General features: G+C 36.2%; 1 protein-coding gene across 1 annotated transcript; it reads left to right on the forward strand.

The window, feature by feature from the left end:
- The first annotated feature begins 758 nt into the window (after window positions 1–758).
- parm1 (prostate androgen-regulated mucin-like protein 1) lies at window positions 759–10,754 on the forward strand. Its single transcript, XM_015340195.2, has 4 exons — window positions 759–950; window positions 3,685–4,263; window positions 8,254–8,332; window positions 9,437–10,754. Exons 1-4 carry the CDS (start codon window positions 908–910, stop codon window positions 9,516–9,518), a joined length of 783 nt encoding a protein of 260 aa, XP_015195681.1. The 5' UTR covers window positions 759–907; the 3' UTR covers window positions 9,519–10,754.
- Window positions 10,755–15,087: the final 4,333 nt, after the last annotated feature.

Here is a 15,087-nt window from a genome sequence, read left to right on the forward strand (position 1 = left end):
TGTAAGAACCGGCGTACCAGAGCAGGTACGCCGGCTCTTACACAGTGCCTGTCAGCCGTAAGCGTTACAATATTATATAGCATCTTGTTAATTAGATACATTTGATCATTTTGATTATACACCAGTTGTTGTGATTATTTTTAATCTGTATATTATTGTCACGTTGTTACATTTGTTCTTGTAGCATTTATAAATGTTACATTTTTTAAGTTTGTTGTTTTCTGTATGAAAAGTGCCTTGAGTTGCTTAGTAAAAAAAAGGTGTTATGTACAGTACATAAAGAATGATAAATTACTGCATTTATGATGCTGCATTTACATATCAATATACTAACTAAAGTGAAGTAGAGAAAATAATGGCAAAATATCGCCTACAAGTTGGTTTCATCTGCCACAGTAAAGTTCCTGTGTTACCATGACCTATACCATAATTAACTTCAGCAGGGAAGTATCCAAAGTCATCCTGTCTCACCTTTCCGTTAAGTGCTTGGAGTTTCGTTCATAAATGTACCGCTAGGGAAATAAATGTATTTTTATAATATATTGTTAGGATTGATATTATTTGCCCTATGTTTAATAGTCGTTTTTTAGAAGCAAGGAGCATTCACCTTTTTACCTCGGAGTATTCTCTCATTTTGCTTTTATGCATTATTTACGGAGGGGTGTGATCACTGCAGGGGAGAACATCTGCGAGTCCCTGTAGATGTCAAGAAAGAGGCGTGACTTCGTTCTCTCATTGTTCTCTATTTAGAACCATCTGTCCTAATCACAGATCATTGCCTCTCCAATACAGTACTGTGAGCGCAACAAGACCGCGCAGAAAGTCTAATTTTAGCTCGATCCATTCTAGGAAGCGGACTCAAAAAACCACCCTCAAGTTTCTCAACAGTTGGAAGAAGGCAAGAAAGATGATACGAAAAATTACTTTGGCAGCGTTTATTCTGACAACAGGTACAGTACATGTGTTCTCTTTTGTAATTACTGTAAGAAAACGGCGCTTAGTGGAAAACAGCCTTATATCCTTAAGATAAATGTTCGTTCTGTATTAAAACATTTGAAATCGCGTGTGCCTTCGTTTAAGACTGGGATCTCTGATACGAGTAAATGTACATTTTGTTAATTTTTTTTAGATTCGACATTAAGTAAATGACAACTGCTTGATGTTTCAGTATAAAACGTGTTGTTATTTTTGATAGCAAGAAAAATGACGTTTTGCAAAACAAAAACATAATGGTAAGCGAGATCGCGTCTCTGAAGAGTACGGATCACTTTTAAAGTGCGCGGGATTTGACCATAAGGTTTTAGCTGCAAAATGTGTTTTTACAAAATTAACACTTGATTCATTGCTAGTTAGGACTTTCGCATTAGCAGGTACAGTATGGGCAGTATTAATATCGATATGACATCCTAAATTAACTGAAGAACAAATTGTCAAACCTTTAAAAATGTTTTTTTTCCCCTGCATTACCTGTTTTTTTAGTTCTACAACTACTGTCACGACCACAGAAAATATATACTGTAGTAATAGATTTGTTATTTATTACACTATATATCAGAAACCAATAATTTAAAAATAAGGCACTATTTTTCTAAACAAAGAAATCTAATACATAAGGATGTGGCGTAAGCTTCCACAGATGCAGTTTTCTGACTTCAGAGTTGCAGTAATTAACTTATTAACATAATAGGAACAGAAAACAGGCAGTAAAAAAAAAATCAGGAATAGCGCTTTCCTATTTATTGTTCGTAGGAGAAAGAAAATCTGCCAGACTTAATTTACAATAGGAATATGAAGGTGCTGAGTACTGAGCTTTATGCTTTATGTTATTAGAAATAATAATCAGTATCCTCATATTGTAGAATTATCTGAATGATTAATTAGCTTTCCCTTTTAAAACAGATCCAGGGAAAAAGTAAAAAGCAATGAACTCCCTATTTCGAGTAACAGGACAAAGATCAAGGACTCATTAATGGGAATTTGCTCATATCGCACTGCTATTGTGTTTCATTCTCGTCATTGATTACCTTAGTTCAGTCTCCACGTGCAGTTCCCCATCACCTTGAGATCCATTTCAGAAACAGCCACTAAGATGACTGTCACTGCCAGCACAAGAACCAAAAACCATATACGTTTATGTTATTTTTAGGATTCGCTTTGCAGTTCATGTAAAGAATAGGATTAGGATTAAGGCAGGGTTTATATTGGGGCACTTAAATATTCTGGAATTTACCAAAGTGGTGGTGTCAACGGTGTAATTACTCTCACAATATCAGAGAGACTTTCTTATTTTAAAATAGCTTTAGTGTGTGTGTGTCTGTCTGCATTTCTGGGATGGGGTGGGGGCACTAGATATCATTCTTAAAAGGATTAATTAATCATAATGAGAGTTTGTCATGTTCAGTGTTTTAGTATTAAATAGTCAAAAGTGCTTATTTTCAACTTTTCTGTAACTGAGGCCCTTGCCTGACTTGTGGTGTGTTCTTTATTTAGATCCAGAACCATGAGGTCACTGCTGCTATCAGCCTGTTGCTATGAGTCAGAGTCATCCAAGTACTGTTTGGATGACTGCAAGTTCCCACTTTGAATGTTTACACCAAAACATAATCATTCATGCTGCAGTGTACCAGCAAAATAAATGAATCATGTTTCTCATCATTGTATCATACTGTAACATGTTGGGCTGTGGATGTTATGCTTTACAGTACCTGAATTATTTATGTATAAACTGAGTGACAAGAGGGGTTTCAGATTTTTAGTTTAATGCGCACGTTATTAATGTAAGAAGGTTACATGCAAGAAGAAAGAAAACACATTGTGGTGTAATTGTGGGCATATGTGGGCATTTTAATGTACAATTAAGCAGGATCATAGGGAAAGAGAAAAAGATTGAGTGTGTAGGTTGCAGGGTGCAATGAAATAGGGTGTTATCAATAAATATACCAAAAGAGATGAAAAGGTAATTTATTATGTTAGGAAGAATTTGACATGTTAGTCAAAATCTGTCATTTGACCCTGAGCTCTATCATTTAAATCAGGATCTTTAAGGAAAAACATTGCAGTTGGGTGATGTATCTAGGATGTGACTAGGTTAAAGTAATTGGGAAGTGACATTACACCAATTAATGAAAAATTGCAAACAACCTGAATAGGAATAAGTATTATAAGGCCCGGATTTTCTCTATGGACAAAATCTTTCTCTGATATACAGCAGTTGTTACAAAGTGGGTAGTTACCCCTACTGTGATGAATAGGGTTAAAAAATATATCTGCATATAAAATATTGTAACGCAAACGGCTGACGTTACAGGTTGTGCGAGCTGGCTTGCCAGCACGGTGATGCCACCGCCCTTCCCTGTGTATAGCAGGGACCGCAGCCGGCGGGCTGAGGGGAGAACTCCCTTTAGCTCAGCTGGCTGGTTCCCTGTTGAGCAATGCCAGAGGCATTCTCACTGATACAGTTTGCTTTGGGGAATATATCAAAATCCGACTGACCTGAGGCGGCAGTGGTGAGGGTGCATACCCATGTGAACCTGAAAGTGCTGCAATATGATGAGCAGTTTATTAATAGACTAAAACCATGAAGTTGATCCATTCACTTATTTAAACATTGATTTATGTTTTGTTTCATGATAAATGTTGAATGTTAATTTAACATAATCTTTTTGTGTTTTTTATGTAATCAAGGTTTTTTGGTGGTTGGTAAAGCTACTATTCAGCCTTCAATGGGACCAACGGAAAATTTGTCAGTGACCACAAGTCAGCCTTCTACAGCACAGGAACCCACTTCTTCTGAAATTCCAGATAATGTATCAACAACTGCTCTTCCCCACTTGACAAGCATGCCTCTGACACAGTCTACCAGACCACTCTCTTCAAGCATTACATCAAAACCAGAACATTCCCCTACAGAAAATACTATTGCGACTGAAACACAGACTACCACCCCTACAGCAGTTTCCATGATCAATGGAACCTCCGAAAGTAGCCTTGCAGTAGCAACCTCTCCAAAAACAGCTAACAGTTCAGCAGCAATCTCCTCATTAACTACTGAGGCAGCTACCACCACAGTAGCAGGGTCAGCACACTCTCCCAGTGTGGGATCATCCACAGTTTTACGATCAACAGTAACACACCCAAATCCGGTGTTTAACACATCTTTAGCAACAACGATGGCAAGCAGACCGCCTTCTACTACTGTGCTTAGTCTGGGGACTGCCCAGGGTGAAAAGCATGAACAACATTCCCCAGAGGCTCTCAGTGCAGGTAAAAAATCCATTCCAATTCATGGTGGGCAAGTATCTGAAATATTTCAGCACTGGTGTCTTAAAAATAGACACATTATGCATTCCTAGATTTGTTATTTTCAACCACATTACTTTGATCTCTTCTGTACTGTTTGTGGGTGTTTCTTTTAGTGGTGTAACATATTCATAGGGTTTTCATATATCAGAGAGACAAAAGCCCAAAAAAAGCCTACAATTTGGTTAACCTGTTGATTAAGGTCTGAACAATGGGTTTGTTGATTTTTATACACAAGCTAGTAATACGGAGGCAATTTTTTACCTTTACAAACTAACAAAAAACATGTAGAACAGTTCTCAGACATATTGATCATTGCTCTGTATTTAGGATCTCTGCAGGAATCAGTGCTCGAAACAGAGAATTGGATATCTGACCCACAAGCTTATGTTTGGATCAAACAGCACATACAGTATCCCATTGTATCCATATGTCTATATTTTACATGACTGTTAATCCTATTTTATCTACAGATCTACTGCATGTCTTGATTCTTCATATCTGTTCCCTTAGAACTATATTTTGGCCACAGATGGTTATTTAGGCTTCACTGTACACAAAGTGTACAGGAAAGACCATAAGTATATTATATCTTTATCAAGCTGGAACAACTCATGTATAAATGTGAAAGATAGAAACAAAGTGTTTCATAATTACATTGAGGATGTGGTGTCTCTAAATACCCCTGTGTGCATGCATGGTGTAACCTGAGATGACTGGTGTCATATCCAAGGTGTAGGTAGGTAGTCCTGCCTAGAGCCCTTTGCCTCAATTATAGGTTCTGGGTTGCTGTGACCTTCACCAGGAATATGTGTCTTTCTTATAGTGGGTGGATGGCTAGAATGAGACAATGAACCAGCAATAATAATGAAAAAAGCAAAGCACAGTGATACACTTTCTTGACGCAACTGTACAGCATGTACTTCCCAAAGAATTAATGCAGGCTATCTATCATAAAAAATGCCATATAACCCTTTTAAGTGTTAAAGTCCAAATTGCAAAATTGCTGTGTTTTTCACTTCCTTATGGTTTTTTTCCATAAACAGTTGTGACATTTCTACAGTGTAGTGCTGCGTTTTTTATTGCAACCTCTGCCCAGAGAGGGTGATTAATCATTGATCCAAATATCTGGTAAAATTTCACTTCAAATATAGATTTTTTTTTGTAGGAGTGCACACCGATCAAAAGAAAATGCTCTTAGTTGATGCCTGTCAAATCAATTATACTTTTTTAGTTTATTTCGTAAGAATATCAAAAAGGTTACAACGGAAAGAAGATCATTCCGCCCACCTAGTGCTTTTGGATTTTAGAAGGATCTCATCCAGCCATGTCTTGAAAGACGCCAGTGTCAAGACCTGTCTAAATTAGACTAATTGTTTTCTATTTTTGCATTGCTTGTTCTATGCTATTTTTCGTTTTGCTTAACATTTGGTCTGACATTCCACTCAGTTAAAAATGAGTTAACAAAAGATGTTAGCCAGTGGATGAATATTAGTAGCTTATAACTGGACAACAGTCAAAAGGGCAAAGCAGAATAAATTATCACTAAGGAACATGAAAAGTAGCTCAGAAGGGAGATGTCAACCACTGAATTGGATGTGAGCATTTTGTTGATGGTGTGACAGTTCTGATTGTCAAAAACTGTCCTCAGCTGTTAACCTGTTCCTCTGGCTTTAAGGTACTTACCTGTGAATAAATGATTACATTAAATGTCTAAATTAATATCAACAGGCAGGATTTATGGCACACATGGCCACCTCGAGGAAGTAAGGAAATTAATAACATAGAGCATACTTATTTCGTGAAAATCTTCAGAATGTAGGATTCAAAACATCTTTTTATCTTTCCACAATTTCAAATTGATATCTAGAAGGTGATGAGGGAAGTAAATGGCAAACAATTTCAACACTAGTAAAGTAATTGCGTATTTAGTGTTAAAGATTGTTAAATAGTATGCTCAACAGTCTTTAAGCACAAAGTTTAGTTACAGGCCTGAATAGAACACGAATGTAAGGTGAGAATTTCTAACACTTAGGTGTGTATCATCATCTTTTAATATATGAGTAATAATTGCAAAAGAAAGCATTTGAGTTGAGGTTTAGGAAAGACCTTGTTCTTGCTTGCATCGACCCATTTTAATTGTGGGTAGTTTCTAAGGTCTTAAGTGTTCAGCATGGCTGTGGCAAAGACCGAGATCACACACTCCAGAAAAACATCTGCAGAAGGAATATCCAACTGTTTACTGTAGAGGACATACTGTAGAGCAATAGTAGTACTTGTTCAGGTGGGTAGCTGCGTCAGCATGTGTAGGCTGCAAGGGAACAAGTAATAGGTTTATTCCATGCTGAAAAAAAGAAGAAAGAGAACACAATGTTTTGGCCGTGGAGCCTTCTTCAGGTGTGAGAGAGACAGGGCAGTAGGCGGAGAACAAAGGTCGGGAGGGAGGATGAGTGAGAGGTGGGAGCAGGGGACAGAAAGAGAGGCCAACCAAGAGGTGTGAAGTCAGAATGGGTGCAGAGAGGTGTGAAATGAAACTTCAAATGAATGGAGAAAATTTATAAGAACAGGAGTCTGTCGTTAAGAGAAGGGAGAATGTGTGATCCTAGCTGCAGAATAATTTTAGTTTCGGTGGTCTTTCTGATGTATGAGTTCGGAAAACCGTCTTTGAGAACACAGACGGAGAGATTAGAGTGGTCGTGGCCGTCAGAGGTGAAATGAGAAACAATGGGCTTGGAGAGATCTTTAATCTTCACAGCCCTGACGTGTTCTCTGAAGCGGTCTCCGAGTCTCCTTCCTGTTTCTCCAATGTAGATGGCTGGGCATTTACTGCAAGAGATACAGTAAATAAGGTTGCTGGAGGTACAAGATGCTGTCTGGGTGATCCGGAATTGTCCTGAGGGGCCTTGAATGAGTGTGGTTATTCCCTGGTGGGCATAGTAGTGCTTATTCCCTGGTGGGCACAAAATGATAACATTCTATCACTTAGAGGGGAGGAAATATATCCTGCAGAAGATGAAGGATTGAATCAGATATGGATATGGAAATATAGGTATCTTAGTCTTATTACCGAATCCAGTAAAATGTTGCTAACTGTTTACTTGACAAAGCCTAAAAAACACAGTATTAACTCTTTCATAAACTTCATAAACATGCATAATCTTTTACATCCATTTGTGCAAATTATATCAGAGGCATGCAGTTATACTGTACCTTGTTTCAGTATAAAGCTGAGATCAGAGCTATAGGTAGAAAGATGTCAGGTGAAAATGATGGAAGATGCTGTTAAGAACTTGATAGCTTACAAAAATATTCTGTTGATGCAGCTCCGTATCAATGGTCCTGGTATTTTTATGTGGAATTTTATTTTGCTTTACGGGTTTTGTTTTGTGCATACTGTCTTATTGTGTTGTGTAGAGTTTATGAAGGAGGTACAATGGTGTGTTTTTAAAATAGGTTCATTCAAAATAAAGCATTACCAAAATATAACTTTAAAAACTGCCCCTGTGGTGGATGTATTTGGAATTGTATTTTCTGCTCTGTCTTAGTTTCTCTTAAGCTTCAATGCACAGTACCAAAACACTAGTCCTCCAGTCCTGGTCTTCCTGTTGAGTTTCAGTTACATGATTGATATTAAACCCTTTCATTGTTTTCTGTGATTCCCTGTGGTTTTTTAATACAGGCTACAAATGTCAAACACTTATTAACCTGTCCTTGACTTACTGTATTCATGTCACTGGACAGCATCCATTGTTTTCAGAGAAAGCAATACCCGTTTTAATGTGATGATGAGCAAAAGAGCTTGCTTTCTGTTATGATTTCTGCATAACATACAAAATGGTTGGTACACTCTATCTAAGTAGAAACAGGGTCAATAGTGAGTATCTTACAGCTTTGTTTCATTAGGAGATTTCTGTAGAGGTCAGCACTGAACCTTCTTTCTTATGTTTTGTCCAGGGAGTGTAATAGCAATTGTGAGTGCAGTTATCGCTATTGTAGTTCTGGTGTTTGGGGCAGCCTACTACCTTAAGATGAGGTAAGTAAAAATATGAACGCCTCTTCATATTGAACTGAATATTAGAGTGCCAGATATATTTTAAGTCACACAGGTTCAATATGATGGTCAAGTCTATCATTTACTCACCCATTTCTAGACGTATTTATTAAACAGTATGTATTAGATTTAGAGCACTGTTTTTCAGAGTAATTGTGTGATAAGAAGCAAATGTACAACATCTGCTGAAGGCTAAACATCAGCTACAGAACCTGTGGCAATTTAATAAGTTTAGAATGAGTAATCACTATTCCTCCAAAGGGTTCAAAGAACAGGGGTTAATGGATGTTGTAATTGACAACAACAGCAATTTCCATCCGAGCATAATTACACAAAGGACAATTTAGTTTTAATTTGCAAAAGGAAGCTTGCAAATGATCGCCAATTTCTAGGCTTCATGTTGGTGCCTGTTAAAGTATCATAATTTGGTCCTAATAAAAATTGTTATTATGATCATTGAAGACATGCTCATTTATGGTGTTCATATTAGGGAACACAGAAATTGTATTTCTGTTTGACAGAGTTGTCAAACATGATGTAATTTCTTTGCAAAACGAAGTTACTACTTCTTTTCAGAAAAAAAAATAACATTAGATTACAGGAAGGATGGAAAAGAAATGATGTGTCTGAGATCCAAGAGAAATAAGAAATTTAGAGCATGGTGTACAATGCTCACATACATGTTTTGAAGAGGAAGGTTCATTTTAATAGCACTATGCTGCATTTCCTAAACCCTTAAAGGAAAAGGCCATTGGGCTTTAATAAGCACATAAAGGAATTACCATATTTTGGGAACTTGTAGCATGCAATTATCAAAGGGTGAAAATAAAACATAAAACCACTAATTTTCAAGCATTCAAAGGCAGTGAGTAAAAAGAATTCAATAAGCAACATTACTATAGTGCTATTTTTACTAAATCTTTATTTTTCAAATGCCATTTTTCAATATTATAATGTCAATGTCTTTTTTATAATGTCACTGGCAGAATCAGCATGTCTCACCTAAAAAAAAATGGAAGCAGTAAACACTGAAGAGCTGACTGGGAAAGTATATGTCTGACGTCTGTGTGATTATGTGCATTGCAGGCGTGCTACATATGGCAGGCTTCTGGACGACACTGACTACGGATCAGTGGGGAATTTTAACAATCCTCTCTATGAGAACTAATAATGACGGTCGGCTGTCCAAGAGGCTGCAGCTGCTGCACTTGGTTAACCAAACCAAGGGTGTGGACTGAAAGAACAATCAATCCTCAGTTTGGTTTCATTTTTAAATGTAAGATGTAAGGGGTGTAAGAAAATTAATACTTTAAACTTTTCTACTGTTTCGCTTTTTATGTGACACAGATCAATTCTGATGGCAACATTATTCCACAAACTGCCTGCTTTTCCTATGCATAGCAGAATAAATCTTCTGATTCTGATTTGTTACAAAGAAGATTAAAAGTGTGGAAAAATATATTCATATTTATTAAGTTTATTTTTGTCAGATTTCAGAAATAAGTGCCTGTCTGGGTCTAATCTGTTAAATTAGGAATGGAAAATACTTGTGAAAATGCATTTACATCTCTCAAGTGTTGTGCAAATACAATGTAAAAAATCAAGTATATTCACATTAGATTTAATGACACTTGAAATGTACCAGTGTGAAGAGCTCAAAACTGTTTTTTCTCTGTTTCCAGGCAGCGTTCAGCTTAAGAAATTCTATTTTTTTAGGCCTTCTCTGCTCAGTGTACATAAACAAAAATGAGTTTGTAGTATCAACGCATTGTACCTCTCACATTTAAAATGTCTTGCTTTTCCACCGTATCACAGGTCTAGAAATAATGGAGTTTCCATTATTCTCCCTTTTTTAAAGATTGTTGCTAATCAAAGTTCCCATTAGGTAAGTAAATGAGATGAGCTTCTTCAAGCACAATGAGAGAATAATACAGTGTGTGAACTTCCCCTCTCTGAAGCAATCCAGTGTCTATGTTAATACAAACGTATATGATTGATAAATAGGCAACATCGTTTTAATAAAAAAAATAGAGCAATGAAAGAAAGTAAAGAGTCACCTGTGAACTCCTTTTTTAGGGCAGCTTATGAATATTTCACTGCCAGACTAACAGGACATGCTGAAAACCAACATTATTGAATCTTTTTAAACCTTGCTGACTCCCCCCTTAGGTCTGTCAATACCTAGAAGCTGATCAACACTGTCTTACATCAGGATTAGAAAAGAAAAGATTACAAGTCATAATGGAAAAATGGATAATGTGCACTGTGTCAAAATATTGTAATTTGTATAGTCACATGTTCTTAAACATTGATGTACATATGTCTCTCTTGTTTTTTAAATTGTTAATGCTGTTTCTGGGATATTATGTGGTAAAGTATAACTGTGAATAAATTATTACTGCTATTGAAATGTACTTTGTTTTCCATACATCATATCTGAAATTTAAGGAGAAATATATTATGATTTATTTGAAAAAATGCATGTCACAATGTACGTGGATCAGTAAATTTGTCTGTACTGATTTTTTCTCTTAATGTGCAGCAGTGGTTTTAGTGGGAGGTGCAAATTAGCAGTAGAACTTAACACATATTTCTTATCATTGATCAAAGACCATGCCTGGGGTAAGGGTCTTTCTCGAAGTGAAATGAGATAGGGGTTGGCACCTACCAAACATTCCTTTCCAAACCTGTGTGTGAGAGGCAAATTCAGAATCCAGGGTGTCCCAGATCACTCCTGCCCTGCCCAGGGTTTGTCTTACAGTATTTCTTTGTTCAACCTTCAAGTGACAAGTGAGTTTAAAAAGTTTTACTTTTTAAGGTGGAAGGCCATCGGTTAGTCTGTTTTCATGCTCTCCCATGAATTTTGTTTTTGGTATGGGAGGTGTTGTTGTGACCCTCCAGTAAGCCTTTTCTCCCTTACAAGAGAAACAGCAGAATTGTTGTTGTTTTTTTCTGAACCCTGTGACATTATGATTCATTGGTCTTACTGTATGCTGGCAGCCCTGGGACGTGGGCTATAATCTTTATCTGAAACCATGTTTTATTTGTCCCTTTTCAGTAACAAGGAAAAGTGTGGACCAATAAAAAATAAGGATACACCAATGGAACGCACCCTTGTTCCTGAAAACAGGAATGAAATCATCTTTAAAAAAATAAATAAAACAAACAATGAAATACACAAAGATATAAAGAATGGAAACAGTAATTACAGATGCATGACTTAAATAGATTTAGGAAATTGGATGTGGGACAAACAGTGGCCTATCTTTTAAAAGTCTACTTTTGGGTTTGTTACTGTGCACTGATGCTCTTAAATTGTTATTCAGGAAAACTTTAGCATGTACAACAGCCATAAGTGAAAAAACACACAAGTGGTGATTCCAAATTGGATGGGTACCTCCCTAATTATATATTAGAACTGTGAATTCTAAATAAAAATCAACAGTTGTCCATATGATTTTGTTTGTTAGAAAAATAAAATATAAAAAATGAACATATTTTGCCATCATGTCCTATTAGTATATTCCCCACCAAGTATTTCAAGAGAAGAGTATCTTGTTTCCCATTATTGCTATTGAAGCAGCAGGTGCACTATTAATTGCTCAAAGCTGTGTGACCTTTAAGTTTTTTTAAAAATAATTTATATTACTATTCACTTTATACTCATTTTGCTTTGTTTTTATTCAAGAGTGAATCTCTAGTTCATCTTTATAATGACAGAAAGATAAGTATTTTACCTCCATTGTCATTATCGAGGCAGCAAAACAATACAAGATGTAATTAGGCATTAACATTGCCTGCATTTAAAATCTATAAATATACGGAAGCAATTTAGTGAAACAAGCTACAGCTGGGGTACCACAATGCTCAGTGATCATTTCACAAGAGACTAAAAGAATTTTATTAGCTCTTAAAAAGAAAATTAATAACTGATGCACATCATTATATTAAATTACTTATAATGTTAACCTAGCATGCCATTTAAAGTGTGGCCTGTCACGTACTTGTTGTGTAAACATTGTTGTTTGCAATCCTGCACCTTGTTGTGGTTGCCCATGTTATACACTCAGAGAGATAAGGTATTGTACTTTTGTTTCAACTTACCTATATAGGTTTATATTTTTAAGTCCTTCAATTGGCTTTTTGCATACCCCAACTTGCTCTCCATGAGATATACAGACAGGGAGAGGAGCTTGGGGTTAGAGTGCAGGGTCAGCCATTTATACATCACCCCTGGAGCAGTTGGGATCAGGGGCCCAATGGAGAAGGATTCTTCTGCCGGCCACGGGATACAAACCAGCAACCTTCCAGCCACAGGCGCAGATCCTTAGCCACAGAGCCACTGAACCGCAAAAGCTTCCTAACATACATTGGCTATCTCTTCCATGTCACTCTGTGCAAACTTCTTAATTTCATCTGTTCCATGAAGCCTCCCTTTTGATCCAATCTTTTCTCTTCAGATCCAATTCAGAATGTTAGGTGTTGACCCATTCCTCTTCCTCTGTCCAGCCAAATTCCATGTACATCAGGACTCTTTTCATTTCCAATAAACCCACGGACCCCTATTTGCTCTTTATTTGAATCCCAATGTTTTATTTTTTCTCCATTGCAGCTGTTTCTGCATGTTCAATTTACTTTTGGACAGTGCAGTTGGGGTTTTCTGCCATTCTAATGAGCCTTGAAGATTCCAGCTTGCTTGATGGTTGGAATTCAATTAAGTCTACCTGGATTCTAGTGCAATAGAATTAAATTTTAGTCTTTATTCCCATGGCAATTAACCTCCTGCATTTGAACAATTGATTGTGTATTAATTGATTTTTACATTATTTATATATTTATTTTTTCTTTCTCATCATACATGTCTGGTCTGATTCTTATTTGTAAATGGCTTCATGTTGTGTTAAGTGTTTTGTGTCTTGTGTTATGTCTCTTACGAGCCTACAAAGCAAATTACCAATAAAAAGAAGTAAGTTAATTGGAATTATTTAACCTGAAATGGTTAACCATTTTGCACCAAGCTCATTCTCTTCCCAGAAAGCCACTATATAATAAAGCAACGATTAAAAAACGAAAGCAGTTCTAAACTAAATTTAGTAATCTTCATTAGCTACAGTACGTCCTGTAAACATAATGGGACATATAGGTAAATATTTCCCTTTTATACCTCAATTGTTATCCTGAATAAATTGTAGTATTCATCTGGGAGAATTCAGAAGTATTCATTCTCTTTGATTTCAGTGACATCATAACAATGCTACAGCTCAGCAGTGTAGGGTTTTCTGATGGATCCCAACTTGTCAGGTTAAGACAGACCTTTGCTTTAGAAGTTTAGTGCTTTCTTCTCAGGTATTTGCTCACCTACCATCACATGATTCCATGCCAAGTATCTTTCTTTGCATGATTGCAAAACAAAACTTAATTGTCATCTTTTGGTCTGAAAAATATCTTCTTTTATACATGTTTTGTTGTCAGAGGCAACTTAAGCAAGCTTACAGTCAATAGAGCCAGAATCTATTTTTCTGTGGCAGGTTCTCAGCCTGAAATGTGCACACAGATAATCATCCATCATTAGTGCAGATAGCTCAGCTTCTCAGTGGTGTATGATTAGAGGCAGATTTTGGCAGGAGATCTCATTACTGTTCACAACACCAGAAAATTGTGATTGTTCATGAACAGACATCTACTCATGGGCATGGAGAAGGAATCAGCTGCCAATTGCCAGAAGCACAGATGCATATTTGTTTCACTCCATGCTAACACCCCAACCAGGGACCACCACACAAATTTCTGGCAGAATTCTCTGCTTTTCTCGCTGAAAGCACTAAACACTGATCAACAAAAAGTGTATCCAACTTGCAAGCAACTGTGAAAGTTTTTCGATTGTAATTAGTCTAGGTTAGTTAATGGTACTGTTAAGTAATGATAGATATGAGACTTCTATTTACTCTCAGCAGTGCCTACTTTTAACACTTAATAACAGTCTTTGGTGAAGATGACTTAACTCAAGTACACTTCGTATTTATTCTTTATACAGTTTTAGTTCTAAAATAGATGAGAGAGATTAAAATAACCCTAATCTTATTTTTTGAGGTCTCCTAGAAGGACAATTATGGTTAGAAAGCAATATATATTAAAGATAACCCTCAGTTGAATGCCTGAATTGACTTTGGGTTTAATGGACAAAATCTTCTAATTGAGAATTTTGTTTGTAAAATCAGAAATATCAGACTTTCCCTGGCATAAGAATACAATGATCAAACAATGTAAAAATAAATAATACATAGGTTCAAAATTCAGAAATATCAATGGGTAGGCTAATCGCTTGATACTATTTGTTTCATATGCTTGTCTGAATTGTACACAGTATATTTACAATACATTAAATAAATGCTTGGGTATTTAAGATAAAAAAGCACTGGAACAATTTTCATTGACTGTTAAAAAATAACTATAATGTACAAATATTATATATACTCCTGTATAAAATTGTGTTTTGGGGCTGAAATTTTAATTTAATGGACATTTGGTAATAACGGCCAACTCTTCCCGTTGATGATGATAAGATAAGATGATAAGATAAACTGAACTTAATACTTGCACTATTTTAAGAGTCAAACAACAAATAGATTGCTACTTATAGAAATTCTTATTTCTATTGTGCAGAAATATCAGGGTAATTCTTTGTTGAAATGCAGACCAATATCAAGCAAAACAAAACACACTTTAAAACCTTTGAA

Source organism: Lepisosteus oculatus, chromosome 3 (assembly GCF_040954835.1).
Source record: "Lepisosteus oculatus isolate fLepOcu1 chromosome 3, fLepOcu1.hap2, whole genome shotgun sequence".
NCBI lineage: Eukaryota > Metazoa > Chordata > Actinopteri > Semionotiformes > Lepisosteidae > Lepisosteus > Lepisosteus oculatus.